The sequence below is a fragment of the Pleurodeles waltl genome, chromosome 3_1 (assembly GCF_031143425.1).
Source record: "Pleurodeles waltl isolate 20211129_DDA chromosome 3_1, aPleWal1.hap1.20221129, whole genome shotgun sequence".
Classification (NCBI taxonomy): Eukaryota; Metazoa; Chordata; class Amphibia; order Caudata; family Salamandridae; genus Pleurodeles; species Pleurodeles waltl.
In genome coordinates, this window is record NC_090440.1 from 1316308179 (window position 1) to 1316334493 (window position 26315).

Sequence of the window (26315 nt, forward strand, 5' to 3'; positions counted from 1 at the left end):
TTCCACCACATAATAGAGTCGGCCTGGTCAGAACAGTGCCGAAGGAAGGGGTTAATTCTGACCCCCAAACCTCCTCCAAGTCCATTTAGTGCATCACTCTGTAATTTCGCACAAACGCAGACGGCGTAGCCCATGTTGCAGCCCTACAAATGTCAAGCAAAGGTGTGTCTGTGCCTCCGCAAAGAAAGCAGACATGCCTCTAGTGGATCTACCTTCCACCCCAACTGGACACAATGTTCCTGCCTCCCCATATGCCAATGCTTTCAGAGACCTGACTAGCTACTCAGAGTCAGAGTGGAAGGTTTAGAACCCTTCCTAGCAGGCCCAAAATTAACAAACAATAAGACGTAACCCTGAAATCAGATACCCTATACAAATATATCAGAATAGGCCACTTAACGCCCAAAGAATGCAACTTAATTTCCTCTGGGGAGGAAGGATTAGGATGAAACACAAGTAAAATAACCTGCTCTCTGTGAAATACTGAATTTACCTTAGTGATGAAAGAAGGACCAGAACCTAAAATGACCCTATCCTCAAACATCCTAAAGAACGGCTGGCTTACTGATAAGGGACACAATAATTCCCCCAACCTCTTCCAAGATGTAACTGCAACCATGGAGAAAATGTTCCAGGTAAGTAATCTTAAATCCGCCCTGTCAAGAAGTTCAAATGGGGACTTGTGCAACACTTCCACAACTAAGGAAAAATGCCATAATGGGCACAATGGCCTAGCCAGAGGCCTACGATTCAGAAACCCCCTGAAAAGCCTTTGGACAAGCCCACCTGCGTCTTGCAAATTCGTGTAAGACATCTGAAAAGCCCTGAATGCTGTCCAATGAACTTAATGGTGGAAACCTTTAATCCCAGAGCAAAACCATCCTGCAGGAAATCCAGAATCTTTGAAAGCTCAACTGACTGTGGGACTAAATGCTTAGCTGTACACCGTTTCTGAAAAGTGGCCGAATGTCTAGAATAAGAAGAAAGTGTGGAAGGTCTCCTGGATGCCTGAATGGAGGAAGCCACCCTTTCAGAAACCCCCTTAAACCCTGTCCTTTTAACCTCCAAGCTCGAGAGTCCTCAATGCTTGGTTCTGAAGGCAGGGAAATGCTAGGGGGGGGATGGCACTACTGGAAGAAGGAACCCCTCGCTGATCCTCCTGGATATTATCAGATGGTACCAGGCAGAGCGGGGGCATGCTGGAGCAACCAGTGTTGGCACTGGATTCTCTGGCTTTAACCTGAACAAGAATCTCAGAAGAAGAGTTACGTGCAGAAAGGATCCCATTTGGCTAAGGGCAAGACAGGGCATCCCCTGACCAAGCCCTCTCTTCCCTCACCCTCGAACAGAACAGGAGAAAAAAACAGCTTTCTGAGCTGATGCCAACAAATCTGCTACTGTGATCCACCACTTCTGACCAATCACGTGAAAGGTCTGCCTGGTCAGACATAAGTCCAGAGAGGAGAGGATTTTTCAGCTCAGTTTAACTGCTCTAACAGCTTCTCCTGCTCCAGTAGGTTGTCTTGTCCCTACAGAAAAATCTGTGGACCAGATCTGTGTACATCAGAGATCCTCAAAAATGCTGGAGATCTTGTGATTCTGTTTGTTGAGTGAAGGACTTGGTAGTGTCCGTACCAGGACACTCTTGCTTCTCAACAGGGAGCAAATGCAAGCAGAGTCCAATGAACAACCTCCAGCTCCCTCCAGTTGGAGGACCTCATCCACTTTACCTTTGACCAGAGACCCTGCACCCGCCGTGCACCAATCCAAGCCCCCCAATCCACCGAGCTAGCATCGGTTGTCAAGAAGATCGGCATCTGGAGCATTAAGCTGAACCCTTCCTGATGTGTGAAGACTCCATCCACCAGGAAAGCTCCTATCTCATTACAGTTGTCATCGGAATCCTTGCAGTTAAATACTGGGATACAGGGACCACTGATCCAGAATGTGTCTCACCAAGAGGCGGCTCCTCCACAATGGCGAAGGAGCATTGCCCCACTGGCTAAGAGTCAGCAGCTGAAAAATGAAACAATATTTTATCATTGTTTTATTTTCCAGCTGCTAGCTGAGCCAGCAAGTGCAGGGAGGAGGGGGCTGGTCCTTGGGAGCGTGGGAAGAGGATGAGAAGCTGTGCAGCACAGCTTGGTTGGAGAAACAGCACAGATTCCAGTGCACTGTCTGAGCGGCAGACGAATCCTGGTGTGGCTCTCGTGATAGGTATAGCATGAGAGCAGCGCCACTGCTTCTGGGACACCAACAGGAAAAGAAGAGGAGCAAGGCAGCCAGCGGCGGGACAGGTAAGTGTTTTAAAAAAATATATATTATTTTATTATTTCCCCCGTCGTCCCTGCTCCTCTTGAGATTTGCGGCGGCTGCCGCTGGTCTCACCTCCCTGTTCAGATGAAACCTGGCTCATAGTACCAGGAAAAATGGTCACCGGAAGATCGCCCTACACCAGCATCCAGCTTGCTGTAGAATTCTGATTCACCAGAAACCCATGATGTTCCAGTACTAAAAGCACTCTTATGGCAGGAGCCACTGAGCTGTCCAAGGAGGATGAGAACACCAGGCATTCGTCAAGATATGGAAGGAGTGCAACCCCTTTTTGATGCAGAAACCCCACTAGAGGAGCTAAGACTTTCGTAAAGACCAGAGATGCTGATTTTAGACTGAAGGGCAGAACCTGAAACTGAAAGTGCAATGGACCCACTGCGAGCTGCAGAATTCTCTGAATTCTCTGGTGACGCATGTAAATAGGGACGTGAAGGTAGGCATCCTGAAGATTGATGGCTGCCAGAAAGTCACCTTTTTACCCCAAAGGAATAACCTGCTGCAAGGAAAGCATTTTAAAAGTGATTTTAATGTTTGGTAGTTTTTTGAATTTTTTTTGTTTCATTAAATATAATTTTATACATTTATGATTTTTATGGTAATAAATAAGAAAAAATGTCAAATAATTCAAACATATTTTTATTAATAGTGTTACATTATATACATACATAAACATATTCGTGTGTTTATACAAGTATATATTTATATATACTTTAAAATATTATTTACAACTATTTTATTTGGATTACATTAATGTTATATGTTAAAACATTTAGGATTTACTAATATATATATATATATATATATATATATATATATATATATATATATATATATATATATATATATATACATATTTGTTATTTTTGTGTCTCATTATTTGTTGTTCCGATATTCTATCAGACATCCCCGGTAAATTATTTTACAAAAGCGGACCAACTCGAAATGCTGCCAGGTAACAGAGAAACCAATCCACATGGGAGAGTACCAAGTAATGCAACATTCGTGGATCAGTGATCTGAACTTGCAGAGCCAGAACAAAGGACTTTATCTGCGAGCGTAGTGTAAGACTATTCCTGGTGGCAGCCAAGTACACATATTTCAACCTGCACGTCGATGCAGCAGGATATATTTGATGACAATATGTACCCAGGTAACACAATTGAAAATCAGTAGCCTAAGTCTGCATGAAAAGTGACTTTCAATAAACCAATATTTCATTTTCCAACAGAGAGTTTTGATCAATATGGACACAATTAATGAATAATGGTTCCTTGCTAAGTAATGATCATGCAAACGTGCACTGTTAAATCGAAAGCCATCTACTGAAGATTACAAAATGCTACACCTCTCACACTAGAAGAAAGATCTTTTTGTTTACTATTTTTTTATTATTCATTTATTTGTCAGATGCCTAAAACTATTCATATGAAATTGTTTCAGAAGCGTATAAAAACAAATCCGGGAGAAGCACAGAAAGAAGCCTGTAGTTTGTTTGTTTACACCTAGCTTTCACTTACACAATAGCTAAAGTGACCTTCAACAGTGAGCTGTCAAACATTCTACAATGCTTAAGGATCAATGATTGTGGCAGGGGTACGAATTCTCCTCTCTGAACTTGAACAAGGGCAGAATGATTAATCTAAGAATAGAAAGTAACACTTTCAAGTGCAGCTTATGTTCATTCCTACCGGATCTTAGCCTCCGGTCGTATGAAACGTTACAAACACTTCTTAGTGTCAAGGTCCTTCGTTACAAACACTGGCATATAGAAGCCTGGGGTCCTTATTGGTGATGGCAGCAGTTTTTGTTGCAAGGTGGAGAAGAAACGTGACTAGGAATCCTTTGCAAGACATTAGTGAGCTGTTTTGAAATAGCTGGGTAGACCATTCAGGCACAAATGGAGTAAAGCTCTTCCAGGCATTCTCCAAAAGTACCTCTGTATTCACAAATCGGACTGCTTATTTGTAAGAAGGCTGGTGGGCATAGAAAATACTACACAGCCTGGCACCCTCTGCATGTGTAAATATCCAGCATGTGCTCAACACTGTAATTATGTACTTATATACTCCCTGCTCTCATATAAGGATTGGGTTGGAGGGTGTGCTGAACACAGTACATTTCTGGCCCTCTACCTTTGTGGTGGAAGGGAGCACAGTGCAACAATGAAATGGTTACACCCATGCAGTGCAGTAATGTTGATGTAAGACTGCACACCAATCAGTGAGACATCAGAAATGAACAGGTCTAGATAGCATCTTCCCATACTCATGGACAGACAAGACATAGGGAAGACTAATTAGTGCTAAAATGAGAGCACATCACTTCTGTGTGAGGGAGCAACACTCAACTGGCTAGTAAAACTAGCCATGCTACATAGTTACACCAATGTGCAAGATGTCTTTTGCACACCCAGCATGTTCAGGGCAAATTGCTCACATGCAAGACCTGCATGAATGAAGGCAGTCTAGATGCAACCTAAGAAAATCCATGAATAAAAAGATGTCTAGTTTTCTAGTTTTGCTTTGGTTGTCTGTGGTATCAAAGCAGTCTTATATATTTTCTTTTTTACATAGCGTGAATCAGTGTCATCTTGGTATTAAAGGATTCTAAAGAATTTAACTTAAACACTGTGAGTGTATAGGACGGAGGGTGGAGAATATGTCCCCAAACCCAAGGACTATACGTAGATACATGGAAAGCTAGAAGCTATTTACACAAAAGGATATATGCGCTCTCAGTCTACCCATCAATAATTCGATATGTCACATCATTCAGTTCTTCACACCTTAAGATAAAGAATGGCGACAAAGTAACACTGACTTGTAATAACAGAGAACCAAATACCACCAACATACATATTATATCTTAACCAGGAAATCCTCCTTGAGCTGGTTAGTGCCATTTGACTGAAATAAAGAGCAACAGGAGTCTGACTTAAGTGCCAACATTACCCTTTTATCGACTGCACTCACATCTTAATGCGATGCACACGCATCTCCAGCCATGCAGATCCTTAACATTAAATAGGACCGGCCGACTACGAAAGCAGTGTAAGTGCCGGGAGAGAGAGAGGCGGGGAGGTGAGAAAGCAAATAAAAAGTAACAAGTTCAAGGAAAGGGTGGAAGGACAGAATGAAGAGTAGTAAAAAAAAGAGAAGTTGACTACAGGAATAAACAAGAGGAGGGAGGAAAGAAAAGCAAGACACTTTTTAGCACTGGAAAGCAGTCCACTTTTTTATGGCACAAAAAATGCAAACACTGAAGACCTTTCATTTTTTCGCGTTTGAAAACACTGAAACCCCCACCAGAATTCAATTCACAGTAAGAAATGTAAAACTGCAAAGCGTTTGTCTATCGTAGTCCCGACTGTTCCAGTGATTTAGCTCATTAAATATACACCCCACTTTCTAAAGAGAGGATTTAGGTTTCACCAATCTGGAAAAGCTTTTACACATGTTATGTAGTTTAGCTGCAAAACAATTTCTACTGTTAAGGTTTTCAAATGTAGGGATGATGCTTTCAGAAATCAAGGTAATATGTTGATTGGGGGGGACTACTAACTTTAGTAAGTACTTCTACCCTTGAGCAGAGGTACTACAAATCTATAGAAATATGTGGAATGGTATTTTTATTAACTTTCATATGAAAAGTATCTATAAAAACACAAGGTAACGTAAGAAATGTATAGCTAGGGAGGTGAAAATCATGGTATTGTTTCTTGCGCCAATACTAAAGATAAGGGAAACGGTACATCAAACTTCATTTACTGTATTGATGTTGATTACTGATTTGTAACAATGTTAAGGTTTTTAAAGCAAACTAATCGAAAATGCATCTGTCTTCATCTACCTTTTGTGATTCTTGATGTCAAGGTTTCCATTTCTTTGCTCGTCCCCACATCACTCATCATCTTAGCAGCCTCTTTTTTTGTCCTAATGCCAGGATATCTGAAGCCTGGCACACCTTTTAGAACATCACAAATTGTTACATTCTTTTATAGAGGACATGAGAAGATCTAAACTGAGTGATTCAGACTGGAGCCGGGAATCCTCCCTGCAAGTCTCATTAAGCAGGTGTTCATTGCTGAGCGCATTCTGAAACTCAGCTGAGCTGCTATTGTGAATAACTCAGTAAGTCTCAAGGACGACCTCCTGTTTCACACACACAATGCAGAAGAGAGTCTACATGTGTGAGGATGTGGGTGTACTATATAATAGGGCTGGTTGGCCCTATCATGCAGCAGACTTGCAAATACTGTCTTGAGTCTAGTCAGGTACGTTTACTTAACCTTAAGATCAACACTGTGTAGCAGTGGCTGCGGCAGCAAGGCTTTGTAAATGAGCAATATGTAAAGCATTTAACAGCCCCAAACAATGAAAGTCACAACTCCAAAGTATCAAGATAACAATTTATAAAAATAGACCTTACTTTTATGAATTTTTAGCTAGATACCTTAATCATCAAAATCCACCAGAGGGTTCAGGAGATATAGATTTTCGAGGCAATAAATAACTTTTAAATCAACCGCAAACAAGCACTGGGCAACAAAAAATTGGAAACATTTGAAATGTTTGAAAAAGTTCAACAACTCCAGACCGAGTTGGATGACCAAGTCCGACAGGACACAGGTCTAGGGGGCCAGAGAGGATACTCTGGGCATTGACCTGGCCACCAGAGCATTTTTAAAGCAAGATCCAAACTTCACAGGATGACTGCCATAGAAGACAATGGAGTGCTCTTGATTCTGAGGTGAGGTATGCAGGCTTAAAGATGCTTAAGGATGCTCCTGGAGATGTTCAGTCCACGAGGGTGAAGTCTGGTCAAGTCCTCGGTCCACAGGTGAGTGGTGGCGACTCTGTCCCTGCAACTCAGGGTCCCGCAAAGTTCTTTTTGCAGTGTTCCAAGGGCTGCTGATGCAGACCACAAGCTTTTGCAACACAGTGGTCACACTGTAAATCTTTGGTGGATGTTGGTGTCTGCCTTGGTTGACGAATCCAGTCACAACTAACACTCACGAGTCCAGCAGACACCGATGCACCTTTTGGCCATCTCCAAATTGTCCTTAGGTGTGCCTGGCATCCAGTAGCAGCAAAACGTCTACAGTGGCTACCAGATATGTGTCTTGAGTTCTTTCAGCTTTGATGTCCCCAGTGCCGTTCTGGGGTCAAACCCCTGTACCTTCAGACTTTTCCCCAAGCCAGGCATGCAGAACAGGGCCCAAACTCCGGTAGCCCAAAGTGCAGCAGGACCACTGCTCCAGTGCAGCTCAGTGACTTCCAACCAGTGCAAAGTAGTCTTTTTTCTCTTCCTCCTTCCAAGTCCAGCAAGCACTGAGAATCAATGTGCCAGGGGTGCCCTATCTATCACAGGAAAGGGCCCCAGGGGACCAGGCAGTCATTAGCCAACGTGCTACTGGGTCCCCTCCTACTTTGTGATGAAGTTCCTGTGATGTGTGACATCTGGCTATCCTACTATGCCACACTCTTACCCCTTTCAAGGTGGCATGACCCTTTCTCAGTTGTGAGAGCAAGGTAGCCTGTACTAGAGGCATGGCTACCTTAAGACACCACACCCACAGTAAAACCTGTTGGAGGTGTTTCCCTTTTCTGGCCCTGCTTCCAGGAAGAAAAGGCAACCTGCTCAGGTGAGTTGTGCCAGGAGGCCCCAAAGTGGCCATCCTGGCAGAGGAGGCAACACCTCACTACTGCTGTCCTGCCCTTTGTTGATGAGCCTAGAAGTCATGCGCACATCTCCACGGGCGGTCAGAAACCTATCTCCATTTGTAAGCCTTTGTGAGGCTGCTGGATAAAAGGCGCACAGACAGGCAACTTTCTAAAAGATGCCTACTAATAATTGTGACAATTTCGACCTGGGCATCAGGCAGCTCCTAATGTCACACATACCCATTGATTCCCCAACATGAACCAGTTTGGTAGTCACAGTGAAAGGTTAGCTTGTGGGGATGCCACAAGGTTTCTTTACATTAGCCAATGGGTTTACCAACTTTGCCTGCAGCAAAATTACAATTTGGAAGTGTTGCTGCTGAGACATATCGCAAAACATATGTCTTACTTAGCAAAATATTGCTCCCTGCCATACAACTCAACAGGCCTTCCTTAGGGAAGACTGACATATAATGTTAAGGATAAGGTAGCTTTGCCATAGGTTTAAATGACAAAGTTGAACTGACAATGCAAACACTACTCTTCCAGCCTGCAGTGGCAGGCAGGGAGCCATTTTGTACGTTGTCACGTGAAGAGTGGTACAAAAAGCTCTGCAGCCCTGAGTAGACACTGTGTCTCACATGCCCAGAGAACTATATAATAGGGACTTATAAGTGAGACAGGTCTTGCCATTTGAGCATATCCAATGTGATGTGCAATTTGTATGGGGTTAAAACACTGGCATTGAGGTCTGGTTAGCAGGCCTTGGTGCTCTCTCAGAATTGAAAATGCAGCAGCATCAGTCCACAAATGTGAGGGTGAACACGCAAAAAGAGGCATTTCCTTACAACATGCACTAAAAGACATAGTCAAACAGCTTACCAATGTGACCAATATGACTGGGCTCTGTGTTAACTTGGGAAATTTTTGTGTAGTACTCAATACGATTAGAATCTGTTGGGTCGAACCACTATATGTAACATGCCATTTCTACTCTTCTAGTATTGGAAGGGTGAAAGGCTAAGTTTTTTTTTTTTAGATGTTAGAGGGTGTATTTGCATACCCTGGTAAGGTACACCATTAGATGTCACCTCACTCAGCAGTACCACCGGTGGTACAACAGGTGTCTGCCGGCAAACTATCCTATACTTATCAATCTATCAGTCTAAGATTTTGCTGGGGTTATTGACCTCAGGTATATGTATCTATGTTAATGATATCTTAACGGTCCTCATGACAGATGATGAAAAAATTGATACCACTGGTTTTAGCAAAGGTTTTACTACAGTCAACAACTAACTCGGTTACAATCGTCTATCTGAAAAAAAATTTGTTTCATGTCTTTGGTGTCAGTTTTGCAAGTTTCAAGTTTAGGATATTTTATTTCTACAAAACAACTCTTATCTTATCTTTGGTTGCCACGGCGTCTAAACTTGCTTCATTGATTTTGTAGACCTAAGTGGAGTTGTTCTTTTAATACCCATGACCAAAAAAGCTGTTCCCATGTCTGCTCATATTTGGACTCTGGGAACCTGTGTAGTTAGTCTGCCAGTTTACCTGCTATCATGTTCATAGTGGATGGAAAATGCAGCAGTCCACCCTGGTCACAATCAGAACTACGCAAGATAGTTTCTCAGCAGTCTTGTGAAGTTATTACTAGATATTTGGCTTTGCTGGAAACATGATTTACGGAAAATCATAAACAGTGATTCTCTTTGAGTCATTCAATAAGAAAATCAAGTGACTTGCAGATTACCAGAGACGTATATACATGGTGTCACAAAGCTTGATAGCTCCATGGTATTTGACTGAACAGTAGCAAATCAAAATCAAGAAAGAAAACAACCCAGCACAATGAAGATTAGTTGCAGCAGCCCATGTGCACATATATTTATCAACTATATACATGGGTGTGGAATTTAACAAAATATCTACTTGTCCACGGGACATGTTGCTTCATAAATCAACTTGTCCTGTAAAAAAAATCTGCTTGTCCCTTTGGTGCCATGTAGTGCAGTGACAAATTATGGCAGCGATCTCATTATGTAAGAGCTCTGGTAATAGCCTCTCTGATTGTGTCAGGGCTAATACGATAGTAGCGCTTGAATACTACCAATTTCAAGCTCTACAATAGCAATTTCCTTTTTTTGCCCCCATTCCGAAGATCTACATACTGGGGCTGGAGGAATAGTAAGCTATAGTTCCAGGGCTGGAATGCGTTTGTCTGTGCAAATCTACTAACATCCATGTTTTAAGGATTTTCACCACCTCTTTTTTAATCTTTCACTGTACAGAGAAATATTAGAAATGTAGACCTGACAAGAGCAGAAGTAGATATTCTAGCAGGGTTGGGGAAAAAAGTGGTTGGAGGAAAATTAATCTAGTAAACACAGAATGGATTTTTGCATGAGCAAATCTACACATGCATATTTCAATGTGCTAAAATACAGTTCACTAATATTTTATAGGACTACAATTTTACTGATCTACATCTGTAAATTCATGAAAGCCACTAATGCAAAGACATACACCACGGGGTGTACTTTTATGACTTTCTTTAAGAATTGGTCCCCTAATTAGGTGTGGCATTAACCAAGACATTTTGTTTTCATTAAAATTCTACTTCTCCCTTTAACTACTGGCTGACTTTAATGTGAGTGACAGTATTCTGCTCTTCCACAAGGATCATACTGGCACACAAAGTAATTTTGTTCAGTGCCAGAAACTACTATGGCAATGTGTGCTTTTTGAACCCACATTTTTTTTGGGCAATATTTATTGTTGTGGAAGCTGACAGGCCCTCACAATTGTAAAAAAGTGTTAAAAAGCCATGTCGACAAGACACACATTGACAAAACCAAAAGACTGTCCACCAATGTTGGATCGGTTGGTTTTGTCAGTGCTTGTTTATTTTCATGGTTCTCCTAATCTTGTTGAAAATGATTACGCTGATTATGAATACTTTTTGAAAGTACTAGCATGCATCAACACATTTTACTAAATGATGCTTCAAAGCAATAGTGCCTAAAATTTCACAGTAGCTAAGCAAAACTTTTTTCCCCTACTTGCATTTTTTCTGAACATTTTGTTTTGAAAGCAAATAATCACCGATCTTGCTTACAAGCTTCTGCAAACATCTGCATCTAATCAGAGAGCATTCCAGGGGGCATTATACATAGCCTCATATTTTTTAACTTTTCCGTGTGTACATATATTTTAACTGGAACCACTATCAGTAGTGCTGTGTGACCACACAATGTTTGTTTAGCGTCACCCTAATAATTAAGGCTTTGCATTAATGAACCATAAATATAAGTTCGAACAGCATTAACATGGACACAAATATCACATCAAATGTAGAGAGTTTCCTTCCCTGTAAACTAGTAGCCAAAGGGATTGTGCTGCAGTGGGTTGGGCCTACTTGTCCCAAGGACAAAATAAACATAAAAACTTGTTGTCCTTGACCCCAAACAATATGTCTTGGGCATCGAGCTGTAGGAATTTCCACACCCGATAGTGTAATGAACCCAAGGATCTCATCAGGACAAAATATGACCAACGAGTACAGGGGAGTGGAGAATTAATATATTGTGATGAGCTGAAACATGAAGTGGAGGGAGACCTGCTGATTTTCAGTCATTGGATCCAACATGCTCTTATCTACTAAATGTCCTCATGTGAGTGAAAGTCAGTATTCTGCCTTCTATGCAAGCACTTACAGGCACATGTTCTGAGGGTCTGAAACACAGTATGGGAAAGTTGTGGTTTAGGAACTGCTTAGATGAGAACCTCCTCTACATGGGCCACAACTGTTTTTAGTTTGTTATATGTAATAGACATCCCATTGTTCTTGAAGGCAGTGGAAAAAAAAGTTTACCTAATATTGCCCTTACAAAAAAAAATTTATTAGCATCATTTTGAATGTAAGAGGTTCTGGTTTTGTTTGTGCAAGTGTCCTGCCCAGCCTCCATCCCAACTCTACAGCAACTCTCCTGAGAGAATACCATAAGACTTCATGATACAAAGACACACTTTCATTTACAATATGAGTACTTTTTGGAACTTGTAGATTTAGTTTACTTTATCTGGACCCACAGTATTAACAATATCCTTTAAAATATATAGGATAAATTTGAAAAAAGTCTAAGACTGGAAAATGTATACCCTTGTGACATGGAGCCATATGGTAACCCAGATCTCTCGAGTGCAGTGACTCAAGTTCTCAGATACTCACAAGAAGATCTCTGCAAAAACTATTGGCATTCGCTTAAGTCAGACCAGCTAATCTTCTTAGAAGAGGCAGTGATTGCTGCTCCTAGTCACATACAGGTCAAAATGGAAAAGCACCTAAACAGTGGCTTCTATACTGTGGATGATGAAGTAAATGTCAGCATCATATAAGTCTGTATCCCTGCAGTGCAGATTTATTACCCAAAACTGACTTATTTGGAGAGATACGGTGCATTAAAAGGTGTACTGTATTAATGGTCCTTCTAGGGAAGGCTCTTCCGCTAAGGCGGAGGAGCATCGCCCCACTACTTTTAGCAGGAGGAAAAATAAAATAATAATAACGTAGCACAATCATCTTTTTATTTTTCAGCTGAGCCACGTTAGGGTGGAGCAGGGCGGGGCTGGAGGGAGGAGTGGTTCGTGCACCAAAAGTGCGCATGTGTGTTTGGCTGGCCAAACACACATTCGCACTTTGAATTTCTCCTCCTGGCTGTATTGCACAGCTGGAAGGAGAAAGTGTACAGGCCTCCACTCTCTCTGTGTATCGCCAAAGCAGGCTCACTAATCATGCCACTGCTTTCATGCTGGTGACAGTAGCTTTGTGATTGGCTGAGGGTAGTCTGGGAGCCTGTGCGCTTCCCGGATGAGGAGGACGGAGGAGACAAACCCATCTGTAGCGGAAACAGATAAGTGTTATTTTTTTATTTTATTTTATTTTTGTTCATCTGCGCTCGGCCACCCCCGTTCAATGGCAGCTGCCACTGGGTCCTTCTTTGAAATGGAAAACTAAACTGAGATGAGGCTACGGACTTCGCTGTAACACTGGGCGAGCCTGAGATGTTTCCTACTTGATGAAAGATTATATGGCTCCTGCAATGGAAGGCATAATTCTATCAATATAGACACAAATGAGAACTTCAAAGAAAATTCTGTTTCCCAGTGGTGGAACCAGTGCTTAATTTGTGCTTGTTGTTTGCGGTGCGGTCACCGGCACTTATTTTTCTGCCTCAAGCATTTACTACGAGCAAAAGACACATATGGGAAAGACGGAGGAAGAGAAAAATGGAAAGCGTCACAATGGGAGAAAGCAGAATGCTGCGAGAGTGAGCTGAAGGGGCATGGAGTGGCTTTCAATAGATTGAAAAGGCCAGACATGGCCTCAGGATTACGCTGCCTCAGTATTCCATGTGTGCACATTTCATTGCAGTAGCCAAATGTTTAAGAGTGGGGCTTTGGGCACCGGCACGTTTTTATTTACAAATTAAGCACTGAGTGGAACCATCTGTGGGAAGTTTGTGGTATTGCAGAAAAAAACATGGTTACAATTTCTACTCAAGACAAAAGATTTACAACTTTTTTTTTTATCAAAGTATACACCAGAGATAATGTAAGAGCTTTGAGTCACCTAAAGGATAATCAGATACCAGTGTTCCAATAAGTTACGTGGGTTGTGTTGCCCAGGTTCTGTTGGGAGCCACCCAGCAGTTATGGTGGGACACAATCCCAACACACATGCATCCGGCAGCTTGCTGCGCCAACAGGCTACATAAAGAGAACTGGAAGCGCTCGGGCTGTTGCAGATATTGACCTCGATAGCTCAGAACCTCAATGTTAGGGTCTCCTTCACCACTATTACGGGTCCTTTCCCACATACCTTGATGCTTCACAAGAGGATGCGGTTGAGTGCAATGAGGTCCGCAGTAAAATACAACCACTTAAAAGGCTTGACTTTCTGATGCTTACCTGTATGGTAAAACGTAAGTAACGATAGCAGCACACCCATAAAAATATTGCTTAAAAAGGTAACCACTCCACAGGTAATTCCTTCTGGTATAGGGTACACGGTCTCCACAAACAGCTCGAAGAAGATTGGCACGCTGCTGTTCAGAAACACACCAAGCAAAATGCAGGATGCGTAAAGCGTGGCTAGAATCAAAGAAACGGAAAAGAATTAGAAGAACATTTACTTTTTGCTGATTTACACGATGATGCTCAAGTAATTACTTCCATCTTAATTATAACACCACGGGAAGGGAGTGAACATTTCAACATTTGAAGCTACCGTAATGGGCCCATTTCCTTTTGCCTACTGATGAAGGGACCGACTCTCAGGACGATTAAAATGAGATCCTCGCTCTTCGCGAGCGATTTGTCGCCAGAAACAGATGACTCCATGAAAATGCAGATGAGGCGGCAGCCGGCAGTCGCGAAGAGCGCAGCGTTCTTAATTGCACTTAAAAAACACAGACACAAAAAGCATCATGCTCAGTTTCCTTGTACTTACCAGTGCCAGCGCTAAAAGAGCGTACAAGGGATACAGAGCGAGCCAAAATGCCCCAAGAGTACCTTGGAAATTTCAAAACTTTTTGAGAAACAGTGGGTCTCTGGGACTAATATACAGTATGTGCCAGGGACGGCCGGCATATTGCCACCAAGGTCAGACTGGCGTACAAGGAAGTCAAGGCAGTGCCCGATGGGCTTGGATGACAGATCATTGTTTGGGTCATATTTTTGGTTATTTGTGGGCCGATTTGTTGGTCTGTGGGCTGGTTTTAATGTCTGTTTCCCAGGTATTAAAACAAATGTTGCATACAGCAAGTTGAAACCCATGCAGTCTTCAACGCCTTGCAAAACGCATAGTGCCTTGACTAATTCAAAACTACCCCAATTTACAAACACGGGTCACATTTTTTTTTTTTAAATTATCAAACCTGATAATCGGGGCCACTTTTATTTTGGTGCCTGGGACAGTTTTCTGTACCAGTGGAACACTAGCGCCCACTGAGATGGAGTGAAGACAATCCTGCCACGCTACCCAGTTTACCCCCAGCACAGGCCCAATTTGTTCCATCTGTGTACAAAGGGACAAACTTCATTCCTGTTGCGAACTTATGACATTGACTCAGCTGGAACAGTGGGATTTCTACTGGTTCCCACCGAATGACTCTTGATTACAGCGGGGTAGTAATGTACTTTCACCAGGTTCCCCAAAAACCGGACATCCTGCGCTTACTATCCAATATCCTTGTGATTTCTCCTTCTCAGTCCTAATACCATTGTGGTTCAAAAAACCCACGAACCTAGAACAGTGATCACCTACCACTAAAAATTGAATAATGCAACGCGATCTAAGCTTATTAATTAATACAGCTGATTCCAAATTGTGGCCCTAACATGTTACAGTCCTGATGACATCACCAAATAATTAAGAGGTCGAAACACCATCAACAACAACATAAACAGACTTACATTGCCAAAATATGATTATGCCCTGTGAAACCTTATTCAAATCAGACCACATTTTTTTATTCTATATTGACGCTGGTTGTTTGTTTTTGTCTACAACTTGCATAACCGCTTGTATTGACTTACTGCAGTGAGCACTGGAGGCACTAAGGGCCTCATTATGATCTTGGCGGCGTGGGTGACTACGTCACAAATGTGACTGGTATTCCGTCCTCATTATTATGATTCCATTATATCCTATGGAGATCGTAATACAGTGGACGGAATATCCCTCACGTTTGTGACATATTCCATCCGCCAAGATCGTAATCATACCCTAAGCACTTTGTCTTTCTGACATACTGTTTTGTGTTTTAAAATAATTAGTATCTATGAAACATAATCTTGGTGTTCTGCGAGGTTAGTTCTTCATTTTCTTTTTTCATTTTTTCTTAACATTGGCAAGAAGTTGTACTTGTTTGTACAACTGGAATAAGTAGGTGAAGAAGGTAAATGAGTCCCAAGTAACCAAAGTTTCTTAAAAAGCACCTAAAATGAGGACAAAATTTAGCACGATTGTCCGCAGTTTTTATTGTTTGCTTAGTAGAACTAAACACTAGAAAACCTCTGTAGAAGCATAACCTGGCTTTGCCATTATGCTTCCTAAAACGTGAGAAGAGGTGGTTATTTTTCTTTCTGTAACGTGCAAAACAAATTGTTAAACGTAGTGCACTGAAATATATTAGTAAAAGAGCACAATGAAAGTTAACATTTATGCAAGCCACATTTAATATTCGTTTGCAAGAGTGTCAATGTTATAGTATGTTAGAAATGTTCTTCTTTATAATCATTTTATATTCAACAAGTTAGACATTTAAAACATATTTGAAATAAAAGTATAGTAGTGTCTATTTTAGTTGGTTGGAGTGAAGGCTTCATTCTTCAATGCAAATGATTGTTTTTCCAAAGCTGCAGGTGCTGAAGTTAACAAGAAGCTCATTGTGCACAAGCGATAAGAGGGCCAGAGAGAAATGCTACCAGACGAAAGGTGTATCCCAGCACTGGTGTATCATGGCCAGGTGTCAAAGGCTTCAGGAGACTGAACTGTTAAATATAATTGATTTGTAGGTTTGCTATTCAAATGAGTTTTTTTCATCATGTCATCACACCTTGAAAAACTAAGATTTAAGTTTGGTTTAGCTGGCGAGAGATTTAGACTCTCTCTGCCTCTTGATCAGAGCGGACCTTTTTCTATGTGGCTTTTTGACACTGCACCTCTCAAACAGAACTTTCACCTGTAGTTTTGTTTGCTAACCTTTTTTTAGATATTCCTTTAGTATAAGAATAGTTTAGGAGCTAGATTCAGTGGGCAAGCAAGATAACTTAATTTTAGGATCCAGACACCACATACTTTTCCTGATATTCTGCATTGTTGCTAGTGAAGTCTTGGTCTTTTATATGTTGCTTTGATTTAATATTGTGCAAGGCCTTAATTCTCCATAGGTGATTTTGTATAACTATACTATGGTTTTGAGTCTCACATATGTAACTTTGGTTTTGAGTTATAATAAAGTGCTTTAAAACTTTAATTTAGACTCTGAGGTTTAAGGTGTGACTACTGAGTTGCACTGTAATTGATTTGAATTATTTAGTAAAATTCTCTCTTCACTCCTCGGAACAGAGAAGAAAAAAATTAATCGGACCCCAGATGAAAAGATAAGGCCTCAGGCTCCATCACTTCACCAGTCCATAAAGTAATCCCTACAGCTTACATGCAATAGTAGTTATCAAGGAACACCACATCTTCCTGTTCGTAAGGTCAGTCCAACTGTCTGCAAGAATTACTACTACTAATTCCTCAAAATATACTTAAAGTGGTTCAAGGTTCTACAGTCAATAGTATATCCTTCTCCCCTCATGCAACTAGCTGTTTAATGTATCAGTCACCCTCTTATATAGTGCATGCTGTGCAATTTACGAGGATATATTTTACAACTCAAAGGTAGACTGAAGCATCACACATTAATTTATCTGACACATGCATTGTATACAGAAAAAAATCATTTTTTGTTTGCCTTTTTCCTCCATGGTCCCTAATTCTCTTAACCAACTGTGTTTTTTCTAGTTTTCAGATTTATGTTTATTTCTTGCTGTTTTTTTCCTCCATGAACTTTCCTGTTATCTTTACCATCTGTCACTTACTGATTGTTCTACCTCCTCTCTTTTCTTGTAACAAAAGCTATGCCAAAGTGAGTAAGACAGACTTCAATGAATTAACTTGTGCACATAAAGGCATGAACAGAGGCCGTTTGGTTTTGACCATGCTTCTTTCCAAAGACACTGAAGAGACAAGAGTATTACAATAGCTACTTGAACAGTGTTCTCTTAATACATTACCTTCTGAAGAAACCTAGGGCCAAATTTTACTATGACTAGGTCTGACTTAAATCTTCAAGTGATCCTGACTCTGTCATCAAAGAGTAAGTTACAGTAAAAATCTCTGTGAATGGGCTCATAGCACGTTTATTTTTTCTAATTCCTATGTTTCTATTGACAGATAACAACATAAATGGGTAGAACTACAACAGTACTTACTTCTTGCTAAAGTGCATGATTTTTATCACTCTGTATCAGCATTTATTGAGAAATTATCCTTTCTAAGGGAAATCCGGTGCCTAGCATCACGCAGTACACAAAGACCCTAAATGTATGGTTGGATGGTTATATAGAAGTAGACTGGTGATATATGAATTGAGTAAAAAAAAATGATATGACAAAAAAGAATGTTTAACAATTTAAATAATATACATAAATAGCAAGGTAAACTGCAGTGAGGGTAAAGGACAGATTACAGATGTACTTATTTACATTCTGCAGTTAGAAAACCATAATTCAGATGAAATATCTGCTAATTTACATTCTGAGAAATAGTGGGAGGGGAGTAAATGGATTTCACAGACATGGTGTTTCTAAGTTAAAAGGTGGAATTTGAAGTTACCTATAAACATAGAGACCGAGAGGTGTCTCTGAGCTGCAGGCAGGAGATTCCAGAGAACAGAACCAAGCAGGTCAAATGAATGGATGGGATCAGGTCTAGGAAGGACTACAGAGAGAAGAGATTGTGATGGGTTGTGGCATGTGGTCTAATGGGGGAGGAGTAAAGTGGGACAGTGCCACCAATGACTTCACAGTACCCTTTTTGGGACACAATACAACTGCTTTTCATAAGAGTAATCTCAAAAGGACAAAAACATTCTTCCAGGTGACGTTATTGAAAGCTGAGCATAAAGAGTGCTTGTGACAGTCTTTTCACAATAATGCTTGCATCCTACATTACTCCTCATCTTTATGTACACCTGTGTAACAGCCATTAGTTGCATCCATGCTACAGCAAATACAGTCTATCAAATGATGACACAGAAGAATAATAATCATGTTTTAAGAGAAGCCTTGTGAAGATATGGGTTGCTAAGCACAAATGCAAACTTTGATGTGAACCTTTATTGCAGTTAAGATGCAATGGCCGGTTTGTAACACAAAAATTAGGAAATATCTGCCATTATACTGCTCATGCTAGAAATCAGTGATTTAATGTAAAAACAAGTCTGCAGTGGTGGAAAAAAGGTATGCAGTGCAAAGGTACCTGACATCAGAATCTACAGTACAGTAGATGGAACACGGCATAATGGACTGAAAAATGTCAAAGGACAGGTAAGAGAGCAGGCCTCTCTTTTTTTGTGACACAAAGGTTAGAGCAAGAAAATTGAGAAGAAAATACTGCATGCATTCTTATTTCCTTATTTCTAAATTTACCCCCTTCAACTTTCCACAAAAGATGATAAGGCGAGTGATGATATCAACAAACACATCTCAGGTTCATGCAAAAGAGTGAAAAAAACAAGCACAATACAAAAAGTTAATGAATTCTTAAGGGTGAAGAGATGACTCCATATCACGTGAACACTACATTTCAGGTCCTAAACTTTCCTTCAACAAATCATTGCTAATCAGTTTACCTGAAGCAAACAAAATGGTTTCTTACCTGTAGGAGTAGTTTTGCAGCTTGAAGAATTTCCTGAATTCACATCCTGTGAATTATTCCGCCAACCAGTGGTTGCGTACAGAATTCTTTTGTATAGTATTTGTCCCCACTCTCAATTTTTTGGGGGGTGGGTGGGGGGGCATAAATGGTACCACCATTTGGTGCCTAATCCAGCCCTTCCTGATGTCATGTGCTCTCCCCAGAAGCTTCCTCAAGTGGTCGCCATCTTCAGATACATTTTTTTTTTGGTTATCACTCCCTCATCTTCTTGGAAGGGGTGTGGATCGCATGTGAATCCTGAAAATTCTTCAAGCTACAAAACTACTCCTACAGGTAAGAAGCCAAATTTGTTTTGCAGTTGGAATCTTTTCTGAGTGATGAGCTTGTTAATAAATGTTTCATTACTCTTTGTCACACTTGAGCTTCTCCATTCATTTGAACGTCTATGCAATAGTGATTTGTAAAAGTATGCATTGATGACCAAGTAGCAGCTCTGCAAATATCCTATAATTGCAAATTTGCATGAAAGGCTATTGGTGCTCCTTTTTAGCATGCTGAGTGTGCCCAAGGTTTGGTCTGGAGATGTACTCCTATTGATTCATGACACATTTGTATAGTCTGTGAGATTCACCTAGAAATTGCACTCTCTGTAATTGGATTTCCTTTGTTGTTTGCAAAAGACACAAAGAGTTGTACACCTCTTCTGTTTGGCCTAGTTTTTTCCATATGATACATTATCTCTCATCTGGCGTCTAACGTGTGCAGCGGTCTTTCCGCTGAAGTTTTCACATCTTGAAAGAAACCTAGTCTCTGAATTGATTGATTGGTGTGGAAAACAAATATGACCTTCAGCAAGAAATGTGGGTGTGTCCTAATGATTATCTTGTCTTTGTGAATATGCATGTATGGTTCTTGGAATCCACTTACTCTATGCAGAGATGTTATTGCTAGAAGGAAAACTGTTTTCAAAGTGACCAGTTTCAAGGATGCTTTGTGAAGAGGTTCAAAAGATTTCCTCATTAGTTGTGTTATCACTAAATTTAAGTTCCATGTCAGTGATGGTACTTTTCTAATGTTTTTGCTCCGTCCAGGAATCGTTTGATTACTGGGGTTATGAAGAATCTCCTTCCTACATGGCCTCTTGTGTAGGCTTCAATAGCTGCCAACTGTACTTTCAATGAAGCGTAATACAGTTTTCTGTCCAACAGATGAGGTAGGTATCATAAGACTGTTGTGTCTTTTGTATTGTCTTGTAGTAAGGAATGTGTTTGTCAACATTTTGAGTATATTTTCCATTTGCTGTGTAATATTTTCTTCTTGTTGGTCTTCTTGCTTCTTTAAGAACCGGCATAGTTTTCTCTAGCAGATTTTAGTGTTCAAATGCTATGTCCTCAGGAGACAAGCTGCTAGATTTAGCTTTTCTTAACGTTCTACATGGAGAACTCTCCCCGCTTGCATGAAGAGTAGATCCTGAAGACCTGTTAGTTTCTGTATATTATTTTGTGCAATTTCTATTAAGTCTGCAAACCAGGTCTGTCTCACCGATTGAGGTGCAATGAGAATTAGTGTCATTGGTGATTGTTTGCATTTGTTGATTACTTTGTGTAGTAGTAGGATCGGGGAAAAGCATAAGCAAATTTCCATGACCTATTTATTGACAGACCATTCCCGAGCTCGGGGTGTGGGTGCCTGGGCGTGAAAAATTGCCATTTTGCATTCTCCGGACTTGCAAACAGATCTATTCTTGGCATCAACTACTGTGTGAACATATGTTTGAGTACTCTTTGTTTGAATTCCCTTTCGTGTGATGTGGATGCTTGTCTGCTCAGCTTGTTTGCTTGCAGATTGTCCTTCCCTTGCAGGTGTACTGCTGTTATGTTTATTTGTCTCTGGATGGCCCACCTCCAGATCTCTTGTGCTAGTCTTGACAGTACAAATGATTTCTTTCCCTTCGGTTTGTTGAGATGAAACATTGTTGTTTTGGTGTCTGTTTGACTTAACAATGATTTCCCCACAGCTGTTTCCCCAAGGCTTTTAAGGCTAGAAAGACTTTCTTTAGTTTTTACACATTGATGTGTTGGACTGCTTCCTGTTCCTCCATAAGCCCTATGATTTTCAGTCTCCATAGAGGAGCTCCCCAACCCATATGTGAGGCATCTCTAGTAATGGTCACTGTTGGAGTTGAGTCTCAGAATGGTCTTCCAATTGCTATACCTGTCTTGCCCCACCATTTAGTTCCTTCCTGTATGTTCTGCGTGACAACCACTAGATCTTCTCAACTCCCTGTTGCTTGTGACCATTGATTCTGAACCTATTCCTGGATTGGTCTCATATGTAGTCTCACATGTGGGATGAGGTATGCAAGATGCCATTTTTCCCACCATTTTTCCCACCATTTTCCCCACAGTCCTCACTGTCAGAAAATGACCCTCCTGCCACCGTTGGGTTTCTTTTAGGAAATACATTATTATTTTCCTGCAAGGGTATACTTTCCCCTCTACTGAATTAATTCTCGCTCCCAAGAACCACTTTTCATGTTCCGGCATGAGTGACGGTTATTCCTTGTTTGGACAAAAACACAGATTGTTTAACATTTCTCTGTTTATGTGTTCTTTGCATTTGTGTTGTGAGTTTCCTTTTACCAGCTAGTCATCTAACATGGGTAAACGTGTATTCCCTGTCTTCTGAAGTGTGCTGCCATCGTTGTCAAACACTTTGTAAACACTCTTGGTGCAGACTTGTTTCTGAATGCGATCACCTTGAACTGGAAATGTTCTCCATTTACCACAAAGAGCAAGTATTTCTTGTGCCTGTCATTCATAGGGATATGCATCTTTTAGATCTACTGTCGCCTTAAATTCTCCTTTGTGCAGTTGTGGTATGATTTCCTATAGAGTTGTCTTTTTTAATTTTTGTATTTTTATGAATTTGGATAGGAACCTGAGATCTAGACTTGGATGAAGAGATCCGTCCTGTTTTGGTATCAGAAGGTATGTTGAGTAGTCCACCCTGGTTGATCTTGTCCTCTGGCACTCTTTCTCATGCTTCCTTTTGAAGTAATTATTGCATTTTCTGTAACAATTTGATATTTCTCCCCTTTGAATTGACCACTTTTTTTGGGCCCCTCCTTGGTGGTGACTCGATGGTGACTTGGTGGTGATGGCAATAGCCAAATCATAGAATGCTGAGTATCCATTTATCTGTTACTATTTTCTCCCACTCTAGGAAGAAATCCTTTATTCTCCCTCCCATAGGTGTTGTGTGTGTGTGGGGGGGGCTCCCTTCTGCAAGTCACTTGTTACCTGGAGTTGCCTCTGCTCTTTGTGGCTGAGGTCTTCCTTTTGCTCTCTCTCTCAAGAGGGTTGCAGTGGTGTTGATTGATATTGCCACGGTTGCGCCTGTTTTAGACTGGAGCTTTGCAACCCCTGATGTGAGGTTGTGCTTTGGAAACTCTCTCTCTCTACTAGTTTCTGGTAGGTGTGGATCCTCTTCTCGGGTTTCTGCTCCAGTGCAAGGCTCCACGGATTTTGCAGTTTTATTCTTCTTCTTTAGTTGCTGTGGAGTGTCATATACCGCACTTCCAAAGAGTTGTTCTCCATTAAAAGGGGTGTTGATTATATTTGCTTGGACCTCGCACTTGAAACCAGACACCCTTAGCCAAACGTGTCTTCTTAGGGTGATCCCCACCATCTTCTGTCTTCCTGATGTATCTGCTGTGTCCAGAGTTGATTTTAGACAGATATGTTGCATTTTTCCCTCCTCCATAGTTCAGGTGTTGTTGGGGATTTGAGTTATTCGACGTCCCACATCCCCTCTGTCTTTTCCGTCGAGGCTTTTGGTGGAATTCTGTACATCTTCGGACAAGCGTCAAACTTTTTCTTCTATGGAACAATTGCAGCCATCTCAGCTTCAAGACAACTCTTATTTTGTTCGATTTCAGACAACCATGCTATGGCTTCGAGCAGGGTTAGAGACTTTCTTTTCGATGTCGAGCCTTCGCCACTGAGGTCTCACTTGACAGCTTTTATGTCTTCCTCTCATTTCTATCATCTTTCGACACTGTAGCCTTCTCTGAAATAGTGTCATCTGCACTACCCTTCAAATGGGATCTGGGGGTTCTTTCAACTTCTGCTAATTCTCAGTCAGTGAAATCTTTCAAGCCGAGCAGCTCTAACTGATTTAGAGTCTGATAAACAAGACCCACCCTGCATGTTTTTTTGGCGTTACCCGAGGTCTTTTTTCCTTCAACTTTCAATGTTCTTTTTCGGTGACCCACATCTCTCCTTCAGCCACCTCAGTGATATTATACTCCTCCTTGCTGAAGAACCCCAGATCTCACAGCGCTGGAGTCTCCTTCTGGTCCTGCAGGGCATGATTGCTTGCCTGTGTGTTTTTATCTCATCTTCAGAGTAATTAATTTCCATACTGCACAGGCATACCAGTTATTGCTTCAGTCGTCTAACAGAAGACAAAGGTTACATAACTGGTGGCTATCCTTCAGTGTAAACATGAGGTGGCACCTTGGGCAGAACTGAAACAGTGTATTTTCCATGTCACCTAGAAAAGAGAGTCCCTTGCCTGTGCATTTTCTTGTATTACCCTCTGTGCTGACCCTTGTTGTCTCCAAAACAGATGTCTTCTTCGCTGGTCTCTTGATGAACTTTCAACAAAACGTTCTATTTTTCGATGCTTAAAGAGCCTTCAGCAACACTTCCGGACCCAATGACAAAAAAGAATCTGAAGATGGCGACCACTTATGGAAGCTTCCAGGGAGGGCATATGACGTCAGGACGCATTGGATTACATACCAAATACTTGGACCGTCGATGCCCAACAATTAAAATAAAATGGAGAGGAAGGACAAATAGTACCATACAAAAAGAATTCCAGACCCAACCACTAGGTGGCGGAATAATGTGCATGTGAGTCCAGAAAAGATTCAAAAATCAAGACATCAGTTCCAAGGATGAACAGCCATATCTGAAAGCCCAGAACCGGCAACTTGGTGTCCCAGGGACATGGAGTAATCCGGTCACCCTACCTGTGACTCATGAACATTTAGTGCTACTACACCCCAAAGAATTTTGGACTGCATAAACAGCAAGCTTTTTTGGCAGCATGGGTTAATCGGAGACCCAGCCAGCATCCACAACCCACACATTAACTCATTTACAAGCTTATCGTAAATCCAGTTAATTTTCTTACAATCTACACTCATTTTAAGGAAGAGGAAAGCAAAGGCATGGCTAGTGGGTCTTTTGGGGGAAAGATGCTGTGGAAGATTGCTACAGTAAATTATCTTGATTATTCCTACATCCAACCTCACTTTTTCCAGAGTAACCCATATTGGCAAGCATCCAGAAATTCAAATAGTGGGTGGCATCTGTCGAAAAATAAAGATTGTGACAGCCTAGTCAATCGTACGTCAAAGCATGATCTGACTAAACTCAGAGTTTGCTGTTAAAAATACTCCCGTCTACTAGTTACAAGCAGCACTGGAGTACTACAAATGGCTGCTTTGCAAGCCACATCCACGGGAATCTGAGGTTGAAAAGCAGCTGATGTCTGTATACAGCACATACGTACAGAGAATTTAGACAGACTGCAAAACAGATACTAGTCAAATCTGAGTGGTGGTAGGCTTTTCATTTGTTACAGCCACTGCAGGTGCAACTGTACAGAAAGTGGACCAGGGTGGATAGTCTTCTATGCAGCAGATGATAGCTATTCAGAGGACTATGGTCTACCAGTTGTCTAACTACGCTCTGCTCAGGTATTAAAGATGACAATGAATTGAAGGTTATCATCTTCAACCATTTTCTCTTCTGCCCCGTGAAAAGTGACAGTGTGTGGAAAAAACGTTTATAAGTCATTTTCATTTCAGCACAGCTTTTATCTGCCTTCCCCCATGTGCCCCAGAGTTCTTAAATGCTACGTTTTTGGATGAAAATGTGTGTTTTATGGTTTGTGTTTTAGTCCATGTTTGCAAACATTGTTGAAGGCATTTGTGGAGGCCATGGGAATGTTAGATCTTTGGTGTGAGACACATCCTGTTGACTGTTGCCAGTCGTACATGGTGGGGAGGGCAGGCTCCATGTCTAGACTTGACTATCTCCAAGTCCCCGGTCTCAAGGAGGACAATACTATAATACATGGTACAGGGGCAATTCGGACCACTCCCCGATATACACCCGTCTGGGGGAAGGGAGGCCAGTGAGAGACTGGGAAACCAGGAGGTTAGATCTGGAGCACTAAGAAGCACCTGCTTTGGCTACAGAGCTCTATCTTAAGGAAAACACTCGCTCAGTCGCCTCAAATGTAACCACATTTAAGGCCCACAAAGCCGTCATGAGGGGCACTCTAATATCTCACATAACTGGGAGGATAAGAGAGAGACAAAAAGAGGTAGCTGCACTGGAAACACAACTGATGAAATATGAGGAAGACTATGGGGGAACAGCTCTCGTCCATCTGATCGCTTGCACAACTCGGCCCTGGAAAGGGAAGAGTACTGTTGCCTGGTAGATGAAGCTAGGGCCCTATATTGCTCCAAACACTCAAACAACACAGACTCTATGAAATGGGTAATAAAGCGGAGAAACTGAGAGCATGGCTTGTGTGCCAGGAGAAGAGAAGGAGGTGGATACACTATGTTATAACCAGGGGACACCACAATACAGGGCTGCTGGCATTGCATTGACAGCCATGGTTCACCTAATGAATCACTATACGCCAGGAGTGCATTACCATATGGTAGACCTCCATGGCTTTGCAGCTGATCTTCCCACACAGTTACTGACCCATGCCGATTCAGAGGCCCT

General features: G+C 41.4%; 1 protein-coding gene across 1 annotated transcript in view; it reads right to left on the reverse strand.

The window, feature by feature from the left end:
* SLC49A4 (solute carrier family 49 member 4) overlaps nt 1-26315 on the reverse strand; it is a 390034-nt gene that overhangs the window by 31376 nt on the left and 332343 nt on the right. Inside the window, exon 8 of the mRNA XM_069224669.1 lies at nt 13971-14153. Coding sequence (XP_069080770.1) covers nt 13971-14153 — 183 coding nt within the window. The remainder of the gene's footprint in view (nt 1-13970; nt 14154-26315) is intronic.